This window comes from Sceloporus occidentalis, unplaced genomic scaffold, assembly GCF_023333645.1.
Source record: "Sceloporus occidentalis isolate IW3139 unplaced genomic scaffold, rSceOcc1.0.p SCAF_3, whole genome shotgun sequence".
Taxonomy (NCBI): Eukaryota; Metazoa; Chordata; class Lepidosauria; order Squamata; family Phrynosomatidae; genus Sceloporus; species Sceloporus occidentalis.
In genome coordinates, this window is record NW_028316983.1 from 88,211,702 (window position 1) to 88,236,779 (window position 25,078).

The 25,078-nt window shown below is 40.4% G+C and overlaps 1 protein-coding gene across 7 annotated transcripts in view; it reads left to right on the plus strand.

The window, feature by feature from the left end:
- Positions 1-25,078, plus strand: part of DNAJC6 (DnaJ heat shock protein family (Hsp40) member C6) — a 93,267-nt gene that overhangs the window by 11,025 nt on the left and 57,164 nt on the right. For 3 of the 7 annotated variants that reach the window (XM_089515356.1, XM_089515362.1, XM_089515358.1), the window contains exon 1: positions 21,723-22,086. The exons of 1 other annotated variant lie outside the window; for it this stretch is intronic. In XM_089515356.1, the coding sequence (XP_089371482.1) occupies positions 21,819-22,086 (268 nt within the window). In that variant the 5' untranslated portion in view covers positions 21,723-21,818. Of the gene's footprint in view, positions 1-19,455; positions 19,474-21,721; positions 22,087-25,078 lie in introns of those variants that run through there. 3 more of the 7 variants (XM_089515360.1, XM_089515357.1, XM_089515361.1) reach the window with 2 other exon arrangements.

Below are 25,078 nucleotides of genomic sequence, written 5' to 3' on the forward strand. Positions count from 1 at the left end.
AAAATGGCTTAATGAAGAATTCAGGAAGGCCGGGAAGTGGCTGTCTTCCAGGTAAGGTAAGAGTGATGGAAGGCAGGAACCAACCTGAGAAGACCAAGTAGGCCAGCAGGAGGGAGGGTAAAATGGAGGGGCTGCACACAGAACCATGAGCACCAAATTAACCGGGTGCTTGGCATGGACTGGAAGATGATTTGGAAATCTTTAGCCATGTTCAAATCTCTTCCTCTTCCTCCTCCTCCTCCTCTTCTGCTCCCATCTACTATTAGCACCATAAACATATAAAGTATTGGTCCTCTGTATCCATGGATTCAACCATCCATGGCTTGAAAATGTTTTAAAAATATATACATTCCAAAAAGGAGACCTTGATTTTGTCATTTTATATAAGGGACAACACTTCATTTTGCCACAATATTTAATGGGACATCAGCATTTTGGCATCTACCAGGGTCCTGGAACCAACCCAGCAGATACCAAGGGCCCACTGTATTATTATTATTGCTATATTTACTATTTCTATACCAATGGGCAAGGAAGAAAATCATGCTAACCCTCCCCCTTCCATCACTACTCTACTCTATTGCTTCATGTAGAGGACACCCTTCTGAAGAAGAAAATTTCTAAGGACACATCTCATTAGTGTCCAAATACATATTGAAAAAGCAATTAAAAACAGCCTTAAGAGAACAGGATATATAGGAGTTCTAATTCAAAGGGAGGGCTGTGGTACTGTAGCATAGGAAGCGGTGTTTGGTAGCCAGTACTAACTCAGGCCATGTCCACACAGAGGAAAAGAAACATTCCCACCTCGTTCCTGCTGATCTGTTTAGATAATGACAAAACGGGTGGATCATGGGTCCAATGCATACTCCAGAGTGATTATCTGGAGTAAAAAGAGTCCCTGTTTCCCCTGAATCAGGCCAGAAACTCAGGAGAATCCCTTGGATGTGCAGACTGTGCGCTGGTGCAGAGATGGGGGAGGAGTGTCAGCAGACAAGGTCAAGACCGTTAACCCAGAGGAATCCTCCCAAGAAGCTGGGGTTTCATGTCAGTGCAGACACAATGTCAGTGGAATGACTTACCAGCAAATAAATTATTAGGCATGCCAGTGTATTAGAAGCAGTAATTGGTCATTGTTGCCATTGTAGAACTGTGGAAGAGGTGGAATACAAATTTAATTGGCATATATTTTTTATTTATTTATTTTATATAGTTTTGTGTATTTGTGGATTGCAACCATCCTGCAATTTTACCTCTCCCTTGTTTTAGGCATATGATGAGAAACACCAGCTTTTTTAGCTGGAATTTTAAAATGATTTAAGTACTACTACTAAATAGGAAGGCATATTTCTCATAGGCATATGAAGCATGTGCAGATGTTCCTCTTGCTAAAATGCTTACAAAGATATGTCAGTTTCTGTATGGCAATAGGGAGCAATTGAGCATTCAGTTTACTGCCTGTTTTGTGAGCCCCAAACCATGCCCAGACTACCAGCCCATGGCTACTGCCAAGAGAGGGGGATTGATATAAAACAAGAAAAAGCACACTTCTGGGATCCTCTAGGATTCTCCTCTGAAGTACAGTGCATTGTCTTGCTTTGCAGAAAAAGTGCTTTTTCATGTCTTCTGTTTCAATGGCTCATGAACTTCAATCATTTGTTGTTTAATTTTTTCACCCCACAGTTTTAGAGGGCATATAACTTTCAGTGCATCTCTAAAAGCATAATTAGTCCACCTCTGCTCTAAGGAGATTTATTTCACCGAAGATTATATATAATAATTGCCATTAAGATATGACTTTATTATACTTGTAGTACACCAGAAGGTAAACATCTAAAGCAGCCATTGCTGGCCAAACACTGCAAGGAATACTTTCCCTGTCATTGGGCCTGAACAGACAGGCCAAAATAAAGCTGGTTTGGGCCACTTTGCAAGTGTGCTGTTTAAATGATGCATGCGTCCTAAGAGGCCGGAAGCCGTGTCAAAGTCATGCTCCAGTCCTAGGGACTGGAGCACAGCTTTGTCACAGCTTCTGGCCTCTTAAGATGTGTGTGTCATTTAAACAGCATACCTCCAAAGTGACCTGAAGGAGCTGTATTTTGGCCTTTCTGTTCGGGCCCATTGTCTGAATTTAGAATCTAGCAGTGCTTCAAAGTAAGACCACTGATTTCAGAAGCTGCAGTCTTATGTAGTGGAGTGACATCCTGTGGCTCTCTCAATGCAATTCCCATCATTCCCTAGCTAGCATAACTAATGTGAGGGGAGTATGCAGGTTGAATATAATCTGCAAAATCATAAATTGCACAACCCTGTTATATACATGTACCTGGAAGTTAGCCCAGTGGTCAAAGTTATTGGACAATGTATGACTGACTTTTCAGTAAGTATGTATTGGATTTGGCTGTGAGGCTGAAACTGTTCACACTTATTTTGGCCTAAGTACTGATAAAACCAATGGCACTTACCTCTGATAAACATGCATTAAACCAAGCTCCACATGATAGCAGACTGAATTGAACTGTTTTGTGTTGAATCAGATAATTTTCAAATATACAGGACAAGGATTTATAGCTTTTTGATAAGCCATGCAATGTTATGGTTCCAGCCAAATTATGCTATGCAGACTTTCCCTGAGGTGTACCCCTAGTTTTTCTGTTGATGACTATTATATTATTTTACTTTATTATTACATTTTCATGTGCCATACTTACTGTATCCACAGATTTGCTCATTCTGTCAGAATGTAGCTGATAAATATACAAATTACTAAATTAAAGGCTCTTCTTTTAGATGTAGGCCTAATAGGCAGGTTCTAATTAATAGAAGAGGTTTTTTTAAAAAAAAAAAAAACATTGTGTGTTAGTTCCTTTCTTTTAATTTATAGTCAATGATAGTTAAAAATGACACAATAGCACATTTGTTTTGTTAGGTACTTTCAAGTCAATTCTGACCTATGGTGATCCTATTATTGAGTTTTCTTGGTAAGATTTACTAGGCAGAGACTTGCTGTTGCCTTTCTCCTAAGCTGAGAAAACTTGCTCAAGGTCACCCAATGGGTTTCCATGGCTGAGCAGGGATTTGAACCCTGCTCTTCCTGAATTCTAGTCCAACATCAAACCACAGGGATATGTCCCACATCACTGACATCTGATAGCTGAAGTTTTCTCTTTTATAGCATACTAGCAACATAGTTCTAGAGAAGGACCCAATCTCAGCATAGCATCAGAGTTGGAAACAACCAGTTTACAAGTAGTACCATTATTTGTAGCATGTTACTTGGAGGGCAAGGGCTAAGGAGGATGGAATCAAGTTAAATTTTAAAAGTAACATGGTACTGTTTGCTACTTTTTGGAGAAGCAAGTAATGATTTCTAATTACTTTCAAAATTTACCTTTTAAGAAGCTGTATTGGCCTAGGAGAGGCCTTTTTAAAACCAAGTTGACTGCGGTTCTCAACCGCCTAGTTTAGAAAAACTTCTTCTGGTTTAATGATAGGTTTAAGAATATATTTCCCCCCGATCCTGAAACAATTCCCACTAAAGAGATAGTATAGGGGCTATTTCAAATTTTAACACTTCAAAAAAAAAAAGTTTTAAAATCTTCATACTGATGACAGCAATATGCAAATAACACCCAGTTCTAATTCTAAGGAGACTGTTTCCTGTGCTGAGTCAGTGCTGTTGTCAATAATGAACTTGATGAGAATGAAGAAAGTCTAAAGACAAATCAGGGAATCGGATTCCACATGTACTGAATGGAAATACACTCCATCCCCCAAATAGGATAATGGGTTAGGAGGTGAATTTCTGGACTCAGGCTCTGAGCTCGAATGTCAGTGGTGGTCAGGAGTACACACTTCAAATTAGTGTACCAGTGGTGCCACTTACTGGAGATGTCCGATCTGGCATGGTAACACATGCTTTGGCTACTTCCCATTTGAATTTCCATCACATACAATGAGGCAGCATGATAAAGCGGTTTGAGTGCTGAATTGGGAGACCAAGAGACCTGGATTTGAAACCCCACTCAACCATGGAAAACTGCTAAGTGACCTTGAGCAAATTCATACCTTCTCAATCACACTTCCTCAGCAATGGCAAAGTGCCTTTGAATAAATCTTGCCACAGTTTATTTGGGCTGCCACTGGAAAGTGTTTGGAAACTTCAATGGGTCCAAATTGCTGCACACTCATTGTTAACTGATTCTGGCTACAGAGTACATATAATTCCTTCCCTATAACAATTTCACTGGCTCCTAGTCTGATCCAAGCACAGTTCAAAATGTTGTCCATGACATATAAAGCCTTATACAGCATGGGTCTAGGTTATTTGAAGGACTATGTTTTCTGATATGAACCTACCCTAAAAGGTATGTTTGATGAGGACACAAGAGAAAACCTTTTTCATGGCTGGAAATCCTTTCCATGGGAGCATAAATTGAACCCCTCTTGGTCTTCTTCTGCTGACTTATTTAAAAATTTGGCCCTGGTAGTTGTAGAATAGCCTTTTAATGCGGAATTCTGTACTCCCCATATTGTATTCTTTAAATGCTTTTAAAAGGTTTTTAATTTCTGGTGTTTTAAATATGATAGTTTATTTGTGTTTTAATTGTCTTAAATATTATGATTTCTTTGAGATGCATTCAGTTTTAATCTGTGTTGTAAGTCTCCTTGGATGCTGGAGAAAAGAAGAATATAAATAAAATGGAGATAAATAAACTTGAGGGGGAATTGAAAGACATAGCTATGTTAGTCTGGAAAATCAAAATGCAAAGGGATCTCGTAGCACCCTTGAGATTAACTAAAAGTATGAAACTGGTAGCATGAGCTTTCCTAGAGTTGAACCTACTTCCTCAGGTGCAAGTTTGGAGATGCACTTCAAACGCATCTGAGGAAGTAGACTCAAGTCTATGGACTTTTTCACATGGTTGGCAAGCATCATTAAAATGTGATTAAGTCATGGTAATAGCACGGTCAGGGGGAAGATTATCACACCCCCATGTGCTTCTCCCATTCGTGTCCTGTTCGTAAACTGTAATTGATGCGTCATTGAGTAATAATGTGTCCATTACAGTTTATGCATGGGACACAAATGGGAGAAGTATGCGCGGGTGTGAAAATCTTCTCCTCGATCACACTATTAGCATGATTTAATCATGTTTTAATGATGCTTGCCTCCTCTGTGTGAAAGAGCCCTATGAAAGCTCATGCTACCAGCTTCTTGTGTTTAGTTAGTCTCAGAGGTGCTACAAAATCAGTTCATTTCTCCAAACCCTGGAAGTCACCTATCCCTGAGATATGTTTTCTTTGCTATTTACTTAATGGTCCATTGTGCCAAGTTGTAAAGAAAAGATATCTTGTTAATACAGTAGAGTCTCGATTATCCAACCTTCAATTATCCAACATTCTGGATTATCCAACGTCGCTGCTCAGTGATTTCTTTACATTTTCAGAGGACTGAACTGTTTATACAGTACATATTGTACATCACAATGTTGATCAGTGATTTTTTTACATTTTTAGAGGACTGTTTATACATTACAATGTTATTCCTATAACGTTACTGCAACGTTACTTTTACTGTTACTGCAATAAAACTTCAATACGTTTGCAATTCATAGTGATTTCAAGGCTTTTCTTGGACCCTCTGGATTATCCAACATTTTCGGCTATCCAACTATCAGCCCGCCCATTTATGTCAGATAATCAAGACTCTACTGTGTCTTGAAAGAAAGCAGAACGTGGTCCACTAGATAACTTGCTTGTTATAAGTAACATGTGGCTGACTTTAATTACAGTGATAAATTTAGATATAAGATGTCTGGTTTTGAAGCTTGAGTCCAACAATATTGTGCTGTGATGCTCCTTTCAGGCATAAATGTTTTGTGTAATGTTGGTTCAATCATGTTCTTGCTAAGAATGATATATTTGATGTTACGTGCATCATGTATCACTCTTATTATAGCAACTTCTCATGATAACTTGTCAAGAAAGGGATCTCTATTCTCTAGATTATTTTCCTTCATATTAGAAAAACCGGTGAATATTTTATAGCGAGTCTGTGGGGATTATCTTTGGCAAGAAAGGAGAAATAGATATGGTTGATCTAGGCAGTCTGGACAGCTTAATTTACTTTTTCACATTCTTATCTGTCGCTTTTTATCTCAACCAATTTAGTACAACTTCTGCAAGGTTTAATTTTTTTAGCTGTTCAAGTGTTCTTTCTAGACAGCCCATTTTTCTGTCTCATTCTTCATTTTGTATCTGGTGATCTCCAAGGAAAAAAACAATGGGCTGCATACCCTGCAAGCTGCACTGGATATACCTTTCACCATGGTTATTCATTTGGTTTGGCTATGACAAATTCAGTCTACTCAATAAACCACAAACCACTTGTGATCCATTCATGCAACATCATGCCTCACTGAAAGCTCAGGAAGTAAATCCCATGATACAGTAGGACAGGGCAAATATTTCACATCCTACAATAAAACTACCAAAGGGAATTGCCTTCAAAGATGCCTTGGCATAATATCAAGGATTCTGTCATGCACCAGATGGCAGCTTCCCACCAGATTTGCCCAACTGTGTGGCATAAATAGCTTTGGGCCTCTTGTGAGAAGCAAATAGATACTGTCTCACAATTCCTATTCCTAACCCTATGCAGAATAAGTGTGTGAATATTTATGCTCCATGTGCATTGCCAACAGTAAATTAAAAATAAGCAAAAGCTACGAGTATACTGCAAAATTAATGCAGTTTGACCTCATTTTACCTCCCATTATTCAATATTATGGAATTCTGGGGATCGTAGTTTTGTGAGATATTTAGCCTTCTCTGTGAGAGCTCTGGTGCCACAACAAACTACAAATCCCAGGATTCCATAGGATGGAACCATGACAGTCAAAGCGGTGTCAGATGGCTTTAATTCTGCAATGTGACAGCAGCCAAAGAGAAGTTTTGTTCAAAAGAAAATGACATATCTAGTTCTTATAATTCAGTTGTTCAAAATAAATTTAAAATTACTGTGGCCCTTGGAAGTGAGGATACAACACTATACCCTCTAAAATTTCAGAGACAAAATCTGGGACACAAGTGGCCAAGCAACCTTAGAGCATGGTCAAGATTCATGGAGATATCCATGGGGAGAAACATACAAGCTAGGAGATGCTGTAGCAGTTTAATTTTGCCTTGAGTCTACAGGGAAGCGCAAGATTCCTCCCCTTCTTCTCCACTCTCTCCACTGAATTAACTGAGTATTCATCACTTTTGCACCTTGAACTCAGTTTGCAGCAACTGAAGTAAATGTAGGATGAAGGGCCAAAGTGGAAGTAAGAGAGAGAAACTGACCTTTAAAAGTAGCTGAAAAAAATGGGACCATAGAGAATTAATTGGGACTGTCCCTGCCAGATCGTGCCACTTGGATAGTAAGCCAGAGTAGGGCTAAAAATGCAAATGACACCTGAAGGTGACTGTGGTCTGTGTTCACACTTTAGGTAGTAGAAAGAATTGTGCTATTAGCTTGGAAACACCATGCTACATTGTATGTCCTTCACACGCTTAACAATTACTTTAGCAGTTATACACAAACCATGAAAAGGGAATGTAGGAAAAACATGTTTCATATCTATGACAGATTTATGTCCTTGCTTCTTTTTGTAATCTATGGAAAAGAGACAAATTGAGATCACTTTCCAGGACAACATTTTGACATGATTTTGCCTCTGAAAACCACAAGAAATTAACCACTGCAAAAGGTCAAGAGCAGAAACATTGGATAGGAAAAGAGTCAGAATTCCACACTACCATTTGCAGTCTAATCAAGGCTGGGGAACATTGAACTTTCCAAATATTGTTGGACTGCAGCTTCCACCATTAACTCCACTGACAATGGATTATGGGAATTTCATGCCAACAATATTTAGGGGATTACAGTTTGCTCATCCCTACTCTAAATGTAGGGTAGGAGCTTTTGAAGAGTTCCCTTCAAACGCATTACTGTACATCAGTGGGGTCACAAAGTTTGGTGTCACCCAGTGCAGTAACTCATGATGTTATCCCCCACTGACTTCCTCCCATACCACACCATACAGAATCCTGTTACTAGTTGTGACATAAACAACTAGCTAAATTAAAATTATACATTTAAATTACAATATCATATGCCCAGCCTAAATGCATGTACATATCCATAGTTCCATGTGGTTGAAGTGAAAATTTGGTAAAGTGTGATATTTTTAAAGAAAATTTAAAAAAACAACGTTAAATTTAAAATTTAAAAACTAGGGCCTTACCTTTCTCCTCCCATTAAGCCTCACCCTACTTACACCATCTCTTCAGCACTTTAAAGGGACATAGGCAAATGCCAGAGCCCATTTCTGCCCAAAGGTAAATGTTTGAGGAGCAGTGGTGTCACCTCACCTTTGGGTGTCTGCTGGTGCAGTCCTCACAATCTGCACCCCCTAGTGATACCACTGCTGTATATCCACATATTGTATTTCTTAAAAATAGGGGTTACAGTTCTGAAGGGCATGCATAGGTATGAAACCATCTGGACATGCAGAAGGCAAACATATTTTTTTCAATTGAGATTCCTTTTTGACAGCTGCCCCCACAGATCCCCTGAGTTGACATATTTGGCATTAGTTCTATTAAAAGGGAAACTGCACAAACAGCATTCTTTCATTCTCTGCCTTTCCTTTAAGGAATTTTCATATTGAATCCCAGATTTATTTGTTAATCACATTACAGGTATACCTAAGTTAACAGGTAGAAACATCCCTGGGTACTACTTTAGCAGAAAATTTGGTTCCAGAGGTAAAAATAACATGGAAGGGCTCTTGCATCACACAAAAAAGTAGTAGGTCAATGTGTTTTAACAAACTTTTTTTAAAACGAAACACTCAGGTCAGGGAAGTGTTGCATATTTTTTTAAAAAAATGTTCCAGCTAGTCAGATCACAAGGAAGAAAAGTGGCATTGGGCAGGTATAAGAAGACTTTGTAACAAGGAGTTTCTTCGTCAGAGGCTTTGTTAACTGAGGAGTTTATCACACGGGAGGAATTTCTCTTAATTTCGAATGAAAAGAAAGTGGGGCCAGAACACATTCACGTGAATTCGCTAGTTTAGTGAATTTACGTGAATTCGAATTGCATTCGAACTGACTTCCCATTGCCCAAAAATAGCTTGCCATTGCCTGAAATTGCATGTGATCACCTCTCACGCAATAACGTGAAAGCCCATGATTGCGTTCGGACTGATTTCCCATTGCTTGAAATTGCGTGTGGTAGTCTATCACGCAATAACATTAAACCCCATGATTGCGTTTGGATTGCCATTGGATTATACTTCCAATTTCCCTTGTCAAACTCCTCAGATATGTCTGTAAGAGATTCTACCAAGAACTGCTTGCTCGGTTGTGTGTAGGTACCTCATAGTACCCACCCATCGCAAATACCCTTTATACGTCTTGCTCTTCCCATCATAATTCCACACCAGAATCTGATTTTATTACTTTTAATGTTAGTAGTCTGACTCCTGACAGATTTCCCTGCTTTTAATAACTATTTCTGCTTATTTTATTTTCTGATCACCTAACTCACCTGTCATAAGTCTGTTATATGTTGGATTAAAACTAATTTGGCCACCATTTAAAAACTATCCTTTCATCACTGACCATCAGTGCATAGTGCATAGATGACTCATTTTTACTAAGGATAAAGGTGCCCCCCTTAGGTATACATCTAAGATACATAGTGTATAGAGTGACACATTACAGACCAATTCCCTTTACCCTGTCCAATGGGTTGGTCTTTGATGTGTCACTCCACACACTATGTCTCTTAGATGTATACCTAAAAGGCGGGGCCACCTTTATCATTAGTAAAAGTGAGTTTTCTTTCTTAGGTACAGATAGGTCAGCAACATCATATATCCAAAGATTTGAGGGCCAAGACCTGAGACTGGGAAGCAAAGCCCTAAGACCAGGGGGTCAGGTACTTGTGATGCTAGAGGCAAGCCCTTTGGAGGGTCTTTATGATATTACAGAGGCAATGAAGGATTGGGAGATGGCTGGAACTGCTTCTAGGTCAGGTGGTTGTGGAAACAGGCTTGAAAGCAAACCATGCAATGCTGGGGTTGTGAAAGCCCAGCATGTGAGCTGCATGCAGATCCTGAGGCCATTTGTGTGAATCCCAGTGAACCCCACTATCTCCCATATTAGTGTAGCCATGTTTTGGGCCTTACCCAGGCTGATATAGATAAAATAAAAAAGAAAACATTTTTCCCAACAAGAAGTCACTTGGTAATTGACTTTGATGTCCCTTTCTGTTGGAAAAAAAGAGACTCACCTACGTCCCAGTTCTGCTCTATGTGTCAAAATTGTTGGCCAGATTTGTAAGAAGTGTTAGGGGTCATTTGGGGGCAATTTTATGTTTTTAAAAAAAATATGTTGACTTTCCTTTTCCTAACATAAATGTATTCCAAATTTGGGTAAAACCCAGTGAACTAGGTAATAGGGAGACCCCCCCCCCCCAAAAGGGGGGGAGGAATGCTTTTCAGTTGTCAGTCATGCTGCAAAATATCCATTACCACATCATTCCTGCCAGTCCTCACATTCCATGCAGCTTTCCTTATATCACAGGCCCTCTGCTGCTCCCTATGCTCACTGTCAGCCCTTGGTGATTTTTCCCTTAAAGCTTTAGTCTTGGATGCGTAGATCTTTTTCACATGTCCTGCCATCAAACCAGGTGTTACCTATCCTATATCTATGCATTTCATTTTTATTGCCCAAGTGTAGCACCTTCCATTTCTCCCTGTTGAACTTCATTTTGTTAATTTTGGCCCATCTGTTAAAGACATTTTGTATTCTGATTTAGGAGCAACCCCTCCTAAATTGGTATCATCTCCAAATTTGATAAGCATGTCCTCTATTCCATCATCTAAGTCACTGATAAAGATATTGGCTAGCACTGGGACCATGCAGAGGAGGCCAAAGACATCAGTTGGTCAAACAGTGTTTGAATCTCTCTTTTAAAAAATCTCTAAAACACGTTTTTATTGTTATACTGATAAACAAAATGACAAAGAAATTATTCCTTTTCACATTGCTCAGCATAGCTACCCCACACAGATCGGTAGATTGCACTGTACTAGGAGAATCACAGCACCCAGTCTTGACCATTTTAATCTGATGTTCATGTGAGATGTTCATCATGGCCATTCAACATTTCAGTAGTGGGTCAGATAGAACTATAACACAAGTAAACAGTCCTGTAAGACAAGCAAACGATTCATTCTTCAAAGTTGGCAGCAAAATCAGCTGATGTAATCCTGGGAGATGCATGTCTATGTTGATTCAGGAACTCTGACAATGCAAATCCATCACAGTAGATTCAGACAATAGAATTGACACAATTAGGATTAATTGTATATTTAGAAGTCCAACTTTCCAATACTATGTCTGTCTATTCAGTGTTTCTCTGGCCATAGTAAGGATGAATACTTAACATTGTAATCCTGTGAATTATCTACTCAGTAATAAGTCCTGCTCCCTTTAATGGGGTTTACTTCTGGGCAACTAGGTAAAATATTGTAATCTAAGAAAATCTAGTTTCTATCAAGGCACTACACTGGTTCCTTATCATATCTTATAAATACATATATTGACTTTGTTAATGCCTAATGGTTGGTTATAATAGGATAAAGTAGGAATGTCTCTGGAAATACGTTATTACCTAGAATATTATTTTGTTATTCTTGTTCTTTTAAATTTATATGACAGTTGTAACAGTGGCAATGGCAAACTCTCTCTGAAGAAACCTGCTATGACTCCATGATAAGGTCACCATAAGTCAGAAAAAACTTGAAGGCAAATGACACACAAACATACATACCAGTTTAATTTTTTTGAGTTGATATTCCTGTAGTTAGCAATATTGGGATTGTGATCATACTGATTTTCTCCTGGCAAAGGGTGACACTTTTAAAAATGTACATTTCTGTTACATAATGCAATTCTTTAATTTGGGAATCCAGAATCCTTTTATGATATCTTGGAAGGCATTGTATAACCCAGTCACTATCTTGATTAGGAAGGCTAGATGCAATGCCTGATAACATTCCCTCCACAGTTTAACTATTAAAGCTGCTCGTTTCTCTTTTACATGTAGCAACATAGTGATCCTCTGGTTACATTAATATTCTGATCCTATGTAGTCAGAACCATAGTTAAATGTGCTTTAAATCACTGATGTTCTCCTGCCTAATTATTCATCAGCTTGGAATGCAAGGGTGCACTTACAGTGTATGCACATTTACTTGAAAATAAACTGAATTCTGTGCAACTTGCTTCTAAGTAAAGAATTTGCCACTAGTTGTTCTGACCCATGACTGAAGTATATTTAAACTTCAACAAATATACAGTCTCAAGAATTGTCACTCAGGAGTAAGCCTTACTGAGTTCAGTGGAGCTTACTTTCAGGTAAATGTATATAGGATAGCAGTAGAAACTAGTAATTGTATAAGTGATGGGTCAAGTACAGTGTATTTGCCTCCCTATTTTTCTCTACTCAAAAATATCTACAGAATTGCTAATTATATTTTATTTCTATGAAAGTCAGATCGGGCTGACCCTTAAAGTAATCTATCACTAATCTCCATACATAATGGGGCTTGACTTAATGCTTTAAGGATCAGAATTGGCAGCTTGCTGTCAGTAAGCCTCTGTGCTATAAATCATATGCTCTGGCAGGTGTTTTACCTGTTTTTATGAATATCTGTCATACTTTTCTGGAAAGCATGAATTAACATTAAATATTTTTAGATATTTTCAAAGAATATTTTTGTGTATTTTGCTTTAAATGAGTTTACCATAAAATAGGAAATGTTTAATGAGCCAAATGTTTCATTTAAAAAAAAAATCAAAATCCCCTCAAATACTTCTTAAATCTTATCTGCGCTAAAGACACTGCAGTGGATTCTGTTCTAAGAGAAATGAAGATATAATCAGATCTTGGTTTATGCTCCATCTTGCTTTTGACTTAAAACCTTCAATCTAGCATTGTATCTTTCTTTTTTAAAAAAATATTTTTATTGATTATTTACATAATTATACACATACAATATACATATTGTATTACAATAAATTTCTTTCTTCATTTTTTTCATCTAGCATTATATCTTTCACAAGCTGTTATTATTGTCTGAGGTGATAAAGCCATCAGAAGGTGATCTTGTTATATCAAGAATATGTTGCTTGTTGACATCATTGTCGCTGTGAGCAAGTATTTACAATACAAGAAATAAACTGTTGTAAAGCAGTGTTTGGTATAGAAAGATAATACAAGCTCTTGTAAAACATTTTAAGGCCAAGATTGAATAGTGTCATTGTGCTTGCTAGGGCTCTTGGGAATCACAGTCCAACAGTATTAGAACCAGTACTTGGCTGTGTATATGAACCAGTACTTGTGACATGTTATCTTCAAGCTTTGCATTTGATCTTGGCCGTATTTCTCACTTCCCTAAAGCAAGTGACAGTTTCTATCTTTCCATTAAGTTACCATTTAATTATGGTTTTGTCTAATATACAAAGACTTTACAGTTTCTGCCCTCATGTATGGCTTAGTTTGATTAGTGTTATTAAAGCCAATGGGATTTCTCTAGATCAGGACTGGCCCTCCAGATGTTGTTAGATTGCAAAGCTTTGCATCCATTTGCAACAAAGAGATGATGGAACAATTAATTACATTGGCTAATGTTAATGGGAGGTTTAATCTAACATCTGGAGATGCTAAACCTTGTTGTAAAGGGTGAGGAAGTTGGCTATCTTAGTTCTAGCAAAGGAATGGGCAATGTATGGCTCTGGAGTCACGTGCAGCACTCAAGGTTTTGTGGCTGATATTTTATTGGCCAAAGAAAGAAGGCAAATTACTGTGGCCTCCAGGTGCCACAATTTACTTTTAAATAGGTCTCAAAGGTACCATTTAGCATTTAAAAATACAAATTTTTGAGGCTCAGAAGTGGACTTCCAGCCACTTTTGTGCTTTTTTGAATTTTTTCAGTAGTCCTTGCCATTCTGTCCTGAACCGGCTGCAGTTGCCTGCTCCAAACTCCAGAGCAAATAACTTTGGGTGCATAATCGAAATTGTAATAGGTACTGTGCTATGGGTCAGAGTTGGGAATCATGCAGAAGTAAAAGAAAAGGGAGATAGGAACAATACCAGAACCATGAATGCAACAGTACAATGACTAGTGTGCAAGGATAAAGAGAACTACTATAATGATTAACAGAAGACAACAGCAAAAAAGAAAGAATGACAGACCTCTTCCACAAGATCTGGGAACTCAAAGGGAAGTTCAAAACAAGGGCCAAGATGCTCTATGACAAGGAAAGAAACATACTGCAAGATAAAAAAGAAATGAAAGATGTTGGATGCAATACACAGAAGACTTATATAAAAAAGATGGAAAAAAATAGTGAAACGTGGAATCAAGAACCACATGAAGATGAACCTAAAATTCTAACTTGAAAGTGGAAGCTGCAATAAGAGAAACTGGTAAAAATCAATCATCAGAAAAAATGATATTCCAGTTGAACTGCTATAAGCCACACAAACAGAATCAGTTGCAGAGTTAACTTATATATGTCAGCAAATATGGAAAACAAAACAGGGGCCAATAGACTGGGGAAAAATCAATATACATCCTCACCCACAAAAAGGGGACATGAAAGACTGCAGTAACTATGGTTGCATCTGGACTGCAGAAATAATCCAGTTTGACAGCATTTTAACTTCCATGGCTCGATGCTGTGGAATTTTGGATTAGAATAGAATGAGGGAGAAGGAACATCAACAATCTAAGATAGCGGATGACACCTTACTACTAGCAGAAAACATCACACTTGGAAAAATTACTAAGGAAGGTCAAAGAAAAAATGTAAAAGCCTGTTTAACACTGAACATATAAAAACAAAACAAAACAAACAAACCCCCCCCCCCCAAAAAAATAATGACTATGGAGGATCTACATAAATTCAGCTTAGACAATGAGGAAATTGAAATAGTTAAAGAGTTCCCATACCCTGAATCAAACATTGTCCAGAATGGAGATTACAATCAAGAAATCAGAAGAAGACTAGAAATGGGAAGGGCAGCTATGAAAGAACTAGACAAGATGCTAAAGTGTAAAGATATACAATTGATACTAAAGTCAGAATCACCCACGCCATTGTATCCTCCATCACTATATATAGTGTGAGAGCTGGACAGTGAAAAAAGCTGATAAGAAAATCAAGTTTTTTTCAGATGTGGTGCTGGGGAAGAGTGCTGGGGATACCATGGGCACCCAAAAAGACAAACAAATGGGGGCAGGCCTGAAGTCTCCCTGGAAACCAAAATGATCAAATTTAGGCTGTTCTATTTCAGCCACATCATGAGAAGGCTTGTATCATTAGAAAAGACAATAATGCTAGTAAAGGTAAAGAGTAGTAGAAAGAGAGTAAGACTGTATGCCAGATGGTTAAACTCAGTCAGGGAGGTCATGGGTCCGAATGTTCAGGACCTGAGCAAAGCAGTGGACGATAGGTGGTCTTGGAGATGTCTCATCGACAGAGTCACCATGAGTCAGGGTTGACTTGAAGGCAGTTAACAACAAACAAAACCTTTCATGACAAGTCCTTAGGGAAACATTTAGCCAACCTAATCAAGAGGAAAGGACAGATTTGTATGGTGAAACAATTAAGAGTGATACAGGAATTTTTTTTTAAACAAAATTATATTTTGACATACAGATCAACTTGACTCTTTCCACTAGTTATATGTATTAGAAAGCCATGTTTATCTAGGGTATCTGATTAATTAATAATAGAAAGTCTAATGGGTTTTCTCCATTAACTATCTTTTTAAAGCTTTCTAATTAAGCATACTATTAAGATGTCCACTAAATGATGGGAAAGTGTATGAACCAGTTTGTCAGCTGGTCAGAGCTGATGGTGGTAGATAGTAATCGGTGATATCACTTTTAAAAAATCATTTCCCTTATCCCTGATGTGGTTAAACAAGATTTGGCTGTCCCTTGCCTAATAAATTCAAAGTCTTGGGGGCATTTATAAGGTTAATTATAAATGAATATCAAAAAAGCTCCAAGCTCAACTTTGTGCCAATTTTAATTAATTATAAGTGAGAATAATGCCCAGAAGCTCCAGTTCCAGACACGAAGTGGTGGGACATGGCATTCTGATAAAGGCACATTGCTCATGCTTAAAGGCCACCCCTTATTGCGTTGGAGTTGAAAATGAATTGTGAAACTGATTTAGGCATAGATTAAGCTTCCTCTCTGGTTTACTACTCTCCCGCCATCTGCATTTTCTCCCTAAGCTTTAGATATCATATATATTTATTGACATTACAATTTATTGGGTTCATTAGCACCTTAGGAATAATAAAGCATGTATAAGCAGCTAGTAGTATAATCATTTTTACATATATTCATACTGTTTTCCTTCTTTGGGAACTCTTTTACTGACAATATTGTAAGGGTTTGGGTAAGAGAAGAGAAGAGAAGAGAAGAGAAGAGAAGAGAAGAGGCTTACTTAACAGCTGATAGCAAGGCTACTGAATTAGGTTTTGTTGGGGAGATTCTTGTTTGTTTGTGCATGATGGATGCCTTTAACAAGACAAACAAACAAACAAACAAAAAGGTTTCTGAGGGAGCAAAACCATCTCTGTACCTGAAGATGATGTAATCTAGATATTCATGAAATGGAACCAAAGACAGATTGCAGTTTCCAACTGAGATTAAGGCTGTTGCCACACCGAAGAATTAATGCAGTTTGACACTGCATTAACTTTATGTCTTCATCCTATGGAACCCTGAGAAGTGTAATTTGTTCTGGTATTATAAGGCTAAATAATAATAATAATAATAATAATAATAATAATAATAATAATTTTATTTTTATCCTGTTGTCCATCAGGATCAAGGTGTCTTACAATAACAATAATTTCATATAATACAAAAATAATCCCATTACCCCCTCCCTCCCTTAAACAGAACATAATGATCCCTACATAACCATAATAAATAACATTTAAAACATTAAAATCATTAAAATAAACAGAGATAGAAAGACGGGCTTGTAGGGGTATTCAATATGATAGTCCATTTTGGCAGGTAACCAAGTTTGTTACTCAGGGAAGGCCTGTCGGAAGAGATCTGTCTTGACAGCCTTTTTAAAGCTGTCAAGACTGGCGATATGACAGATCTCCTCCGACAGGCCCTTCCATAATCTGGGAGCAGCAGATATAAAGGTCCTTTGGGTAACCAAAGCCAACCTGGTCTTTGTAGGTGGCAGTAATTTTTTCCCCAGAGGACCTAAGTGTGCGGGGTGGATTATATGGAATCATAGAATCATAGAGTTGGAAGAGACCGCAAGGGCCATCCAGTCCAACCCCCTGCCATGCAGGAAATCCAAATCAAAGCATCCCCAACAGATGGCCATCCAGCCTCTGTTTGAAAACCTCCAGGGAAGGAGACTCCACTACACTCCGAGGGAGTGTGTTCCACTGTTGAACAGCCCTTACTGTCAGGAAGTTCTTCCTAATGTTGAGGTGGAATCTCTTTTCCTGGAGCTTGCATCCATTGTTCCGGGTCCTGTTCTCTGGAGCAGCCTCCTCAATATGACTTCCTTTCAAATATTTAAACAGGGCTATCCCACAAGCAGGTTGGACCCAGGCCATGAAGGGCTTTAAAGGTCATTGCCAACACCTTGTACTGCGCCCCGAAACTAGTGCACAGCCAGGGGAGAGATTTTAAAATAGGTGCTATGTGGTCACCTCTAGTTTTTTCAGTGACTAATCTGGCAGCCATATTTTGAACTAGTTGAAGTTTCCGGACAAGGCACAAGGGTAGCCCCATGTAGAGAGGTTACCAGTGCATGTACCAGCATTTCCAGGTCCCCTGGTTCCAGGAAGGGATGCAGGGAGATAGGAACAAAAGTATCCTAAAGTATCTCACAAAGCTACAAACCCAAGAATTAACTGAGCCAAGGCAGTTAAAGCAGTGCCAAAATGCATTAATTCTGTAGTGTAGATGTAGCCTGAGAGAGATGAGTTTCTATGCTGTATACATCAATTGTATTTTGCACTGCCTGTCTGGAAATTTGTAATGGAAGCTGTTGAATTTTGCTGTCTATTGGAGTGTTTAAACATGGTTGCCTCCATATATTCTCAAGTAGTATATCTGTAAATAAATTCAGATATTTTAAAATGCTGTTCCATCAGCCCACAGTGCTCACTTTCTATAATAAACTGAATTTGTTTAAGCAGTGCATCCCAGAACATCTTACTGCTTAGAGGCCCAGAAGCTATAATATATAATAATACAAAGGAATTCTAGAGAATTAATTTACAGAAGTCTAAATAGGATCCCCCCAAAAAGCAGCCACTCATTAGGAACCTTAGTAGTGAAGGCTGGTCCTGCCAGTACAGAAAGTGAAAAAGCAATTTAAGGCAGCTGATTTTGTATGTCATGAAAGGGCAACATAGAATCATAGAATCATAGAGTTGGTAGAGACCGCAAGGGCCATCCAGTCCAACCCCCTGCCATGCAGAAAATCCAGATCAAAGCATCCCCGACAGATGGCCATCCAGCCTCCGTTTGAAGACCTCCAAGGAGGGAGACTCCACTACACTCCGAGGAAGGAGTGTGTTCCACTGTCGAACAGCCCTTACAAATCATTAGCTATTTAATCTGTTACTGTATTTTTGCTTCCAGGGAGAGGTGCTTGTGGGATTTTTGTTATAAAATCCCAAATAATTTAGCTGGCCTTGGATGCCATAAAATGAGTGACCAATGAGTGAATGGGTAATAGTTCACAGCTTCACTTTGGCACTAATAGATACACATTTTGAATTATTTCAGTGAGCTATACATGTAGTTTGAATAGTTAATTGTAATGCTATCTCAATAGACTGTTGTGTTTCTCTTGCATGAATTTGCCTGTAGCATGTGGATGCAGCCTCAACTAATGCTAAGCAACGTGCATTCCTTGTAGCTGCCATGTAGTAGAAAGCTTGGCCCATATTCATTGACCATCATGAACTGTTGGGTTTATTGATATGATTATGTTGACTGGCATCATGAAGAAACTTACACATATGCACATATGACTAACTGTTATTGTCTTTGCTCCAAACTAACAAGAATAACAACACTATTTTGTGTGGTGATATGCATGATACCACACTTCCAGTTCAACATCTCATGATGAGTATGGATGCAAAATTTTAAAGTAAAACCACCAAATGTAGTGGAGTAGCAATTGAAAAATAGGATTTCAACAGTTGTGTCTTATTCAATGATTCTGTTAAACTATCCAGTGTGAATCCATTTTCTGTATGCTATACCTTGGTTGACTAATTTGTGGATTATCTTTTACCTTGAAAAATGCCTCAAAAAGATGAAATGGGAGTCTAAGGTATTTACCCCAAGGTCCCTAATTTTCAGTGTCATTCTCTGCAGCTCTGTGCACTTCCCTAAGGCAAAATAACCCAACCTCTAAGTTAATGTTTCCCAGACAATAGAAGCTAAACAGTTTCAGGCAGGGGACATTGTATATTATGAGTGATTGGGGAAGACCTTGTGAAAAAGAGCTTGAGTGGAGGGTGAGAGACACCTCTTGGGGAGATGGGGTGGAAAGTGCATATATATGTCTGAGGGGAAAAACTTGGCAAAACTTTCCTTTGTATTGAGTGCTAGAGCAATAGTAGTTACGATGGGTTCTTTCTAGGGGCTGGAGAGTGTAAGGTAGAGTCATTGTGGTGTAGTGATTTGAGAGTTGGACTACAATCCCGGAGGCCAGGATTTGAATCCCCACTTATTCATGGAAACTAACGGAGTGACCTTGGAAGATCACACTCTCTCAACCTCAGAGGATGGCAATGGCACAACCCCCCTGAAGAAACTTGCCAAGAAAACCCCATGATAGGGTTGCTATAAGTCAGAAATGACTTGAAGGCACGCAACAAGAATAAGACTGTAAAATGCCACGAGGGTGGGTGTGTGGGCAGCGGGGGCCCCTTCCTGTGCCACAGGCACCCGTTTGCCCCACTTGGACTCTGCAATGTGGACCTCTAAAGGCTTTTGATCCTGGAAGTTCAGTTGGATCATTTTCTTCTTGCTCCACCCCCCAGGGATGGAGGAGGATCAAGTCTCTGTCTGAGTTGTTGTTGTTGTTGTTGTTGTGTGCCTTCAAATTGCATCAAACTTATGGTGACCCTAAGGTGACCCTATCATAGGGTTTTCTTGGCAAGTTTCTTCAGAGGGGCTTTACCTTCCTTTGAGACTGAGAGAGTGTGGCTTGTCCAAGGTTACCCACTGGATTTCATAGCTGATCCAGAATTCGAACAGTGCTCTCCATAGCCCTAGTCCAACTCTCAAACCACTGCACCATGCTGGCTTCTCTCTGCCTGGGGAGGGAGGTTGGGAATTGTTTCTTGCTTCCCTCCTGGCCTCCTGTTTAAATAGTATTTGAAGGGATGTCATACTGAAAATGGAGCAAGCTTGTCTTCTGCTGCTCCAGAGACTAGAATACAGAGCAATGGATTCAAAGTACAGGACAGAAATTCCACCTGAACATTAGGAAGAACGTCCTGATGGCAAGAGCTGTTTGACAGTGGAATATGCCTCCTTGGAGTGTGGTGTAGTCTCCTCCTTTGGAGGTTTTTAAGCAGAGGCTGGATGGCCATGTGTCAGGATTGCTTTGATAGTGTAGCCCTGCATGGCAGAGGGTTGGACCTCATGGCTGGTATGGTCTCTTCCAACTCATAAAATCACAGAGTTGGAAGAGACCCTGACCTGAGGGCCATCTAGTCCAACCCTGACATGCGGAAATTAACCATCAAAGCACTCTCAGCAGATGGCCATCCAACTTCTGTTTAAAAACCTGCAAAGAAGGGCACTGCACTCTAAAAGGCAGTGTGGTGAATAATATAATAATAATAAAAATTTATTTATATACCGCTATTCCAAATTAGATCACAGCGGTGAACAGCCCTTACTGTCAAGAGGTTCCTCCTAATGTTGACCTGGAATCTCTCTTTCTACAGTTTGCATCCACCTCATCATTAGGAGGAACTTTCTGACAGTAAGGGATGTCTGACAGTGGAACGCACTTCCTTGGAGTATGGTGATGTCTCCCTCCTTGGAAGTTGTTAAAGAGAGGATGGATGGCCATCTGTCGGGGATGCTTTGACTGAGAGTTCCTGCATGGCAGGGGATTGGACTGGATAGCCCTTGTGGTATATTCCAACTCTATGATTCTATGCTCTCTGGAGCAGCAGAAAACAAGTTTGCTCCATCCTCACCATGACACTCCTTCCAATGCTTAAGCAGGGCTTCTTCCATGTCACCCCTGACCCTTCTCTGAGCCTCCCACAGAAGAGGGACCTTGTGGGTGGTGGTGAGGGGGTTGCAGAGGGTGGGCAGGGTCTGCTCCCAGGCTCCTCCGGCCCTTGCTTCCGGCCCTTGCCTCCTCTTCCTCCCTTCCTCCCTTGTCTGATGCAGGAGGCGAGGCGGTGCCTGGGCAAGGCTGCTCCAATCCCTTCCAAGCCGGGAGAGGAGGAGGAGGAGAAAGAAAGAGAGAGAGAGGGAGGGAGGGAGGGAGAGGAGGCCCACACCCAGCCCAGCAGCCAGGCCCTTGTGGGGCTCCAGCCCCCTCCTCTCTCTCTCTCTCTCTCTCTCTCTCTGGGTGTGTGGTTGCATTGCACTCTTCCTCCTCCTCCTCTTCCCTCTCGGCGGAGCCTTCCTCCCTTGAGCCTCTCCATGAGCCTCCTGGGGAGCTACCGGAAAAAGACCAACAATGATGGCTATGAATCTTTGCAGTTGGTGGACAGCAACGGTGACTTCTCCAGCAGCCGGGCAGCAGCAGCAGCAGCAGGAGGAGGAAGCACCAGCAGCCTCAGCAGCCTCAGCAAGCAAGGCGGGATCCCGGGGCTGGCGGCCAAAGCCCGGAGCCCAGTGCGCCAGCAGCAGCAGCAGCACCCCCAGCCCCAGCCGCTCGGCTGCAGCCCCAGCACCATGGACAGCTCAGGTAGGGAGACGCCTGCCTCGCCTTGGCCTGGGAGGAGGGATGGGGAGGGAGAGCCCCTTCCTCTGGCAGCTCCCTCTGGGAGGCTTGGGCGGCAGGCCTTGTTCTTGGCAGGGCTTGGACCTCTTGGACCTCTTCAGGCCCAGAGAGAGGAAACCCGAGAGGGCCCCCTGTTGCAAATTTAAAGAGCTTTCTGATGAGTGGAAAGAGAGCCCAGCTCTGTCACCGAGGAGGAAGGGGAGTCTCTGCTGCTGGGGCCCAGGCTTTGTTCCAGGGCTGGGAAGGACAAGGGGCACCTTGGCTCTCTGGCCCATGGGCTTTCTTGCAAGGCACCCCTGGACCGGTGCTGTTGTTTCCACTACACTTGGCCCCCCACAGCCACAGATTTGGGATCCCATGCTGTACGGCTCTTGAGCAAATGTCTGAGAGAAAGCATTGGGAGCCTGGCTCCCCCCCAAAAAGGAATGTTTGCCTTAGAAGGGGCCTAAGTGACAATAAAGAGAGATACTTCCAAGGCTTGGAAATAAACATGCTGATATATCACTCAGTGATATATGATAATCCTGTGGTATATGTAGTCTCACTGAGACTACAAATAATGTTCCCTGCATTAAGGACGAGATCTTTCCACTCCCCCACCACACTAGGTGCGTGTGTGTGTGTGTGTGTGTGTGTGGTTTTCCCTATCAATATCAAAATCAATCGACAATGCAATCCTGTATGGGCTTCATTTAATCCAATAGGCCTTGCATCTAGGTAAGAGAATATATCACTAAAATGTGGTTTGTGACTTATGGCGACCCTAAGGGGGAACCTGTCATGGGGCTTCCTTGGCAAGGTTTGCTCAGTGCTTGGCCCCCTGGCCTTCCTCTGTGGCTGAGAGCATGTGGCTTGCCCAAGGTCATCCTGTGGGTTTACATGACCATCCAAGCCTGGTCTCCAGGGTCACAGTCCAACATTCAAACCACTAGCCCTCTAAACTTGGGGAAGTCCTGTGGTGATGCATTTGTGTGTGAGAGAGAATGAGAGAGATGGCCTTCTCGCCCTCCTCCAGATCTGGTCCATGGCCAGTCAATGTTGCCTGTAATGAGCATGCTTTGGAAAGGTGTGCATCACCTCAAAGGGAAAACAGATCAAATGCAGAAAATATGGATCATCCTGACCAATGCTTTTTGCCATTGTAACTGAGGGATGCTGAACAATGGTTGACTTATTTGTACAAACAGTCATCCATGGCTTGCTACTCTTGGCCAAAGGAGTTCTTTTGTTATCTGCGAAAGCTAACAGGCCCCCTGGTAAACTCTCCATCTGCTAGAGACTGGGTGAGGTTAGCCCCTTAGAAGGGATTAGGAATCATTAATTTGCCTGAAGCGAGAGATTTCTTTTTCCTCATAGCAAGAAAAGGGAGCAATATATATGCAATTTTATTAGGCTGTTGTGCCCTCCCCTCCACATGCCAATGGGTATTCGGATAGATAGAACCGGTGGAATTAGATTGCCATGCTGCATGAATAGGTTTTTTTCCCTCTGCTAAATCTCCCAATTGGATGGCCAGATGGTTCGCAGGATTGGTAATAAGAAGCTATTCACTTCAGGGGTCCTGCTTCAGATTGGCCTGGATTGCTAAAAGTAGTTATTGATGGATTATCTTTTATGCACTTCAGTTGGAAGTGGGTGTGTTCCTTTGAAAGACCTTTTCTTGGCAAAGCCATGGACACCAGCAATACTTGCAAAGAATTTTACCCACAACTTTGCATCCTTTCTGATGTTGGCCTCCTTTTCCCTCCAGAGTGCATCTTTCTGATGTATAAGCACTTTCCATAAAGTGATGTGCTGCCACTTTGCTTCTTTTTTTAAAAAAAATCCTCATATCAAGTGCAAAAGTGAATCCCAAGGCGCAACTGTCAGATTGAGTGTTTGATAGTCTACTAGTGCTCAGTTGGTTTTTCTTTGATGTAATATAAATGCTTTAAGAAAAAGAGAGTTGCTTATCAGAAGCTTGTGAGGTGGCTTGAGAGTGTATGCTTGGGAATTTCAGCTACATTATAAAATATGACAGTAAAACACAATCTAAATTCTACACAATAAAGTGTGCAACCATAGCTAGGATAATATAGTAAGCCCTTGGTATCTGCTGGGGATGGTTCTAGCACCCCCACGGATACCAAAATCCATGGATGTGCAAGTCCCACTATATACAATGGCATAATAAAATGGTGTCCCTTATGTAAAATGGCAAATTCAAGATTTGCCCTTTAGCTATTTTTTGGAAAAATATTTTCAAACCATGGATGACTGAATCCATGGATGCAGAATCTGTGGCTATGGAGGGCCAAATGTAATGGAAAGGGATTTATTAAAGTTGTAGTTCACAAATCACCTGGAGGGTCACAGCTGGCCACCTCTGGGATAGGGACTGTAGCCAGAAATACCTTATCCGAGAAGTGGACAACTCTGACCTTCCAGATGATTTTTGAACTTCAGCTTTAATAAATCCCTTTCCACTGCAGTTGGCCCTCCATAGCCACAGATTCTGCATCCATGGATTCCACTATTGTACGGCTCCTAAGCAAATGTCTGGGACAAAGCATTGGGAGTCTGACTTTTTTCAACAGGAGTGTTTGCCTGTGAGGTGTCATAAATGACAATAAGGAGAGATACTTCAAAGGCTTGGAAATAAATATGCTGAAGTATATCACTGAGACTACAAATAATGTTCCCTGCATTAAGGATGAGATCTTCCCACTCCCCCACCACACTATTTTTTGTAGTTTTCCCTATCAATATCAAAATTGATTGACAGTGCAGTCCTGTATGTGTTTCATTTAATTCAACAGGCCTTACATCCAGGTAAGGGAATATATCACTAAAATGTAGATTTCTGGAAAGCAGAATATATATATATATATATATATATATATATATATATACATATATATATATATACACATATATATTTATTTCCAGATGTATGTCTCCATTTTAGCTTGGTGTA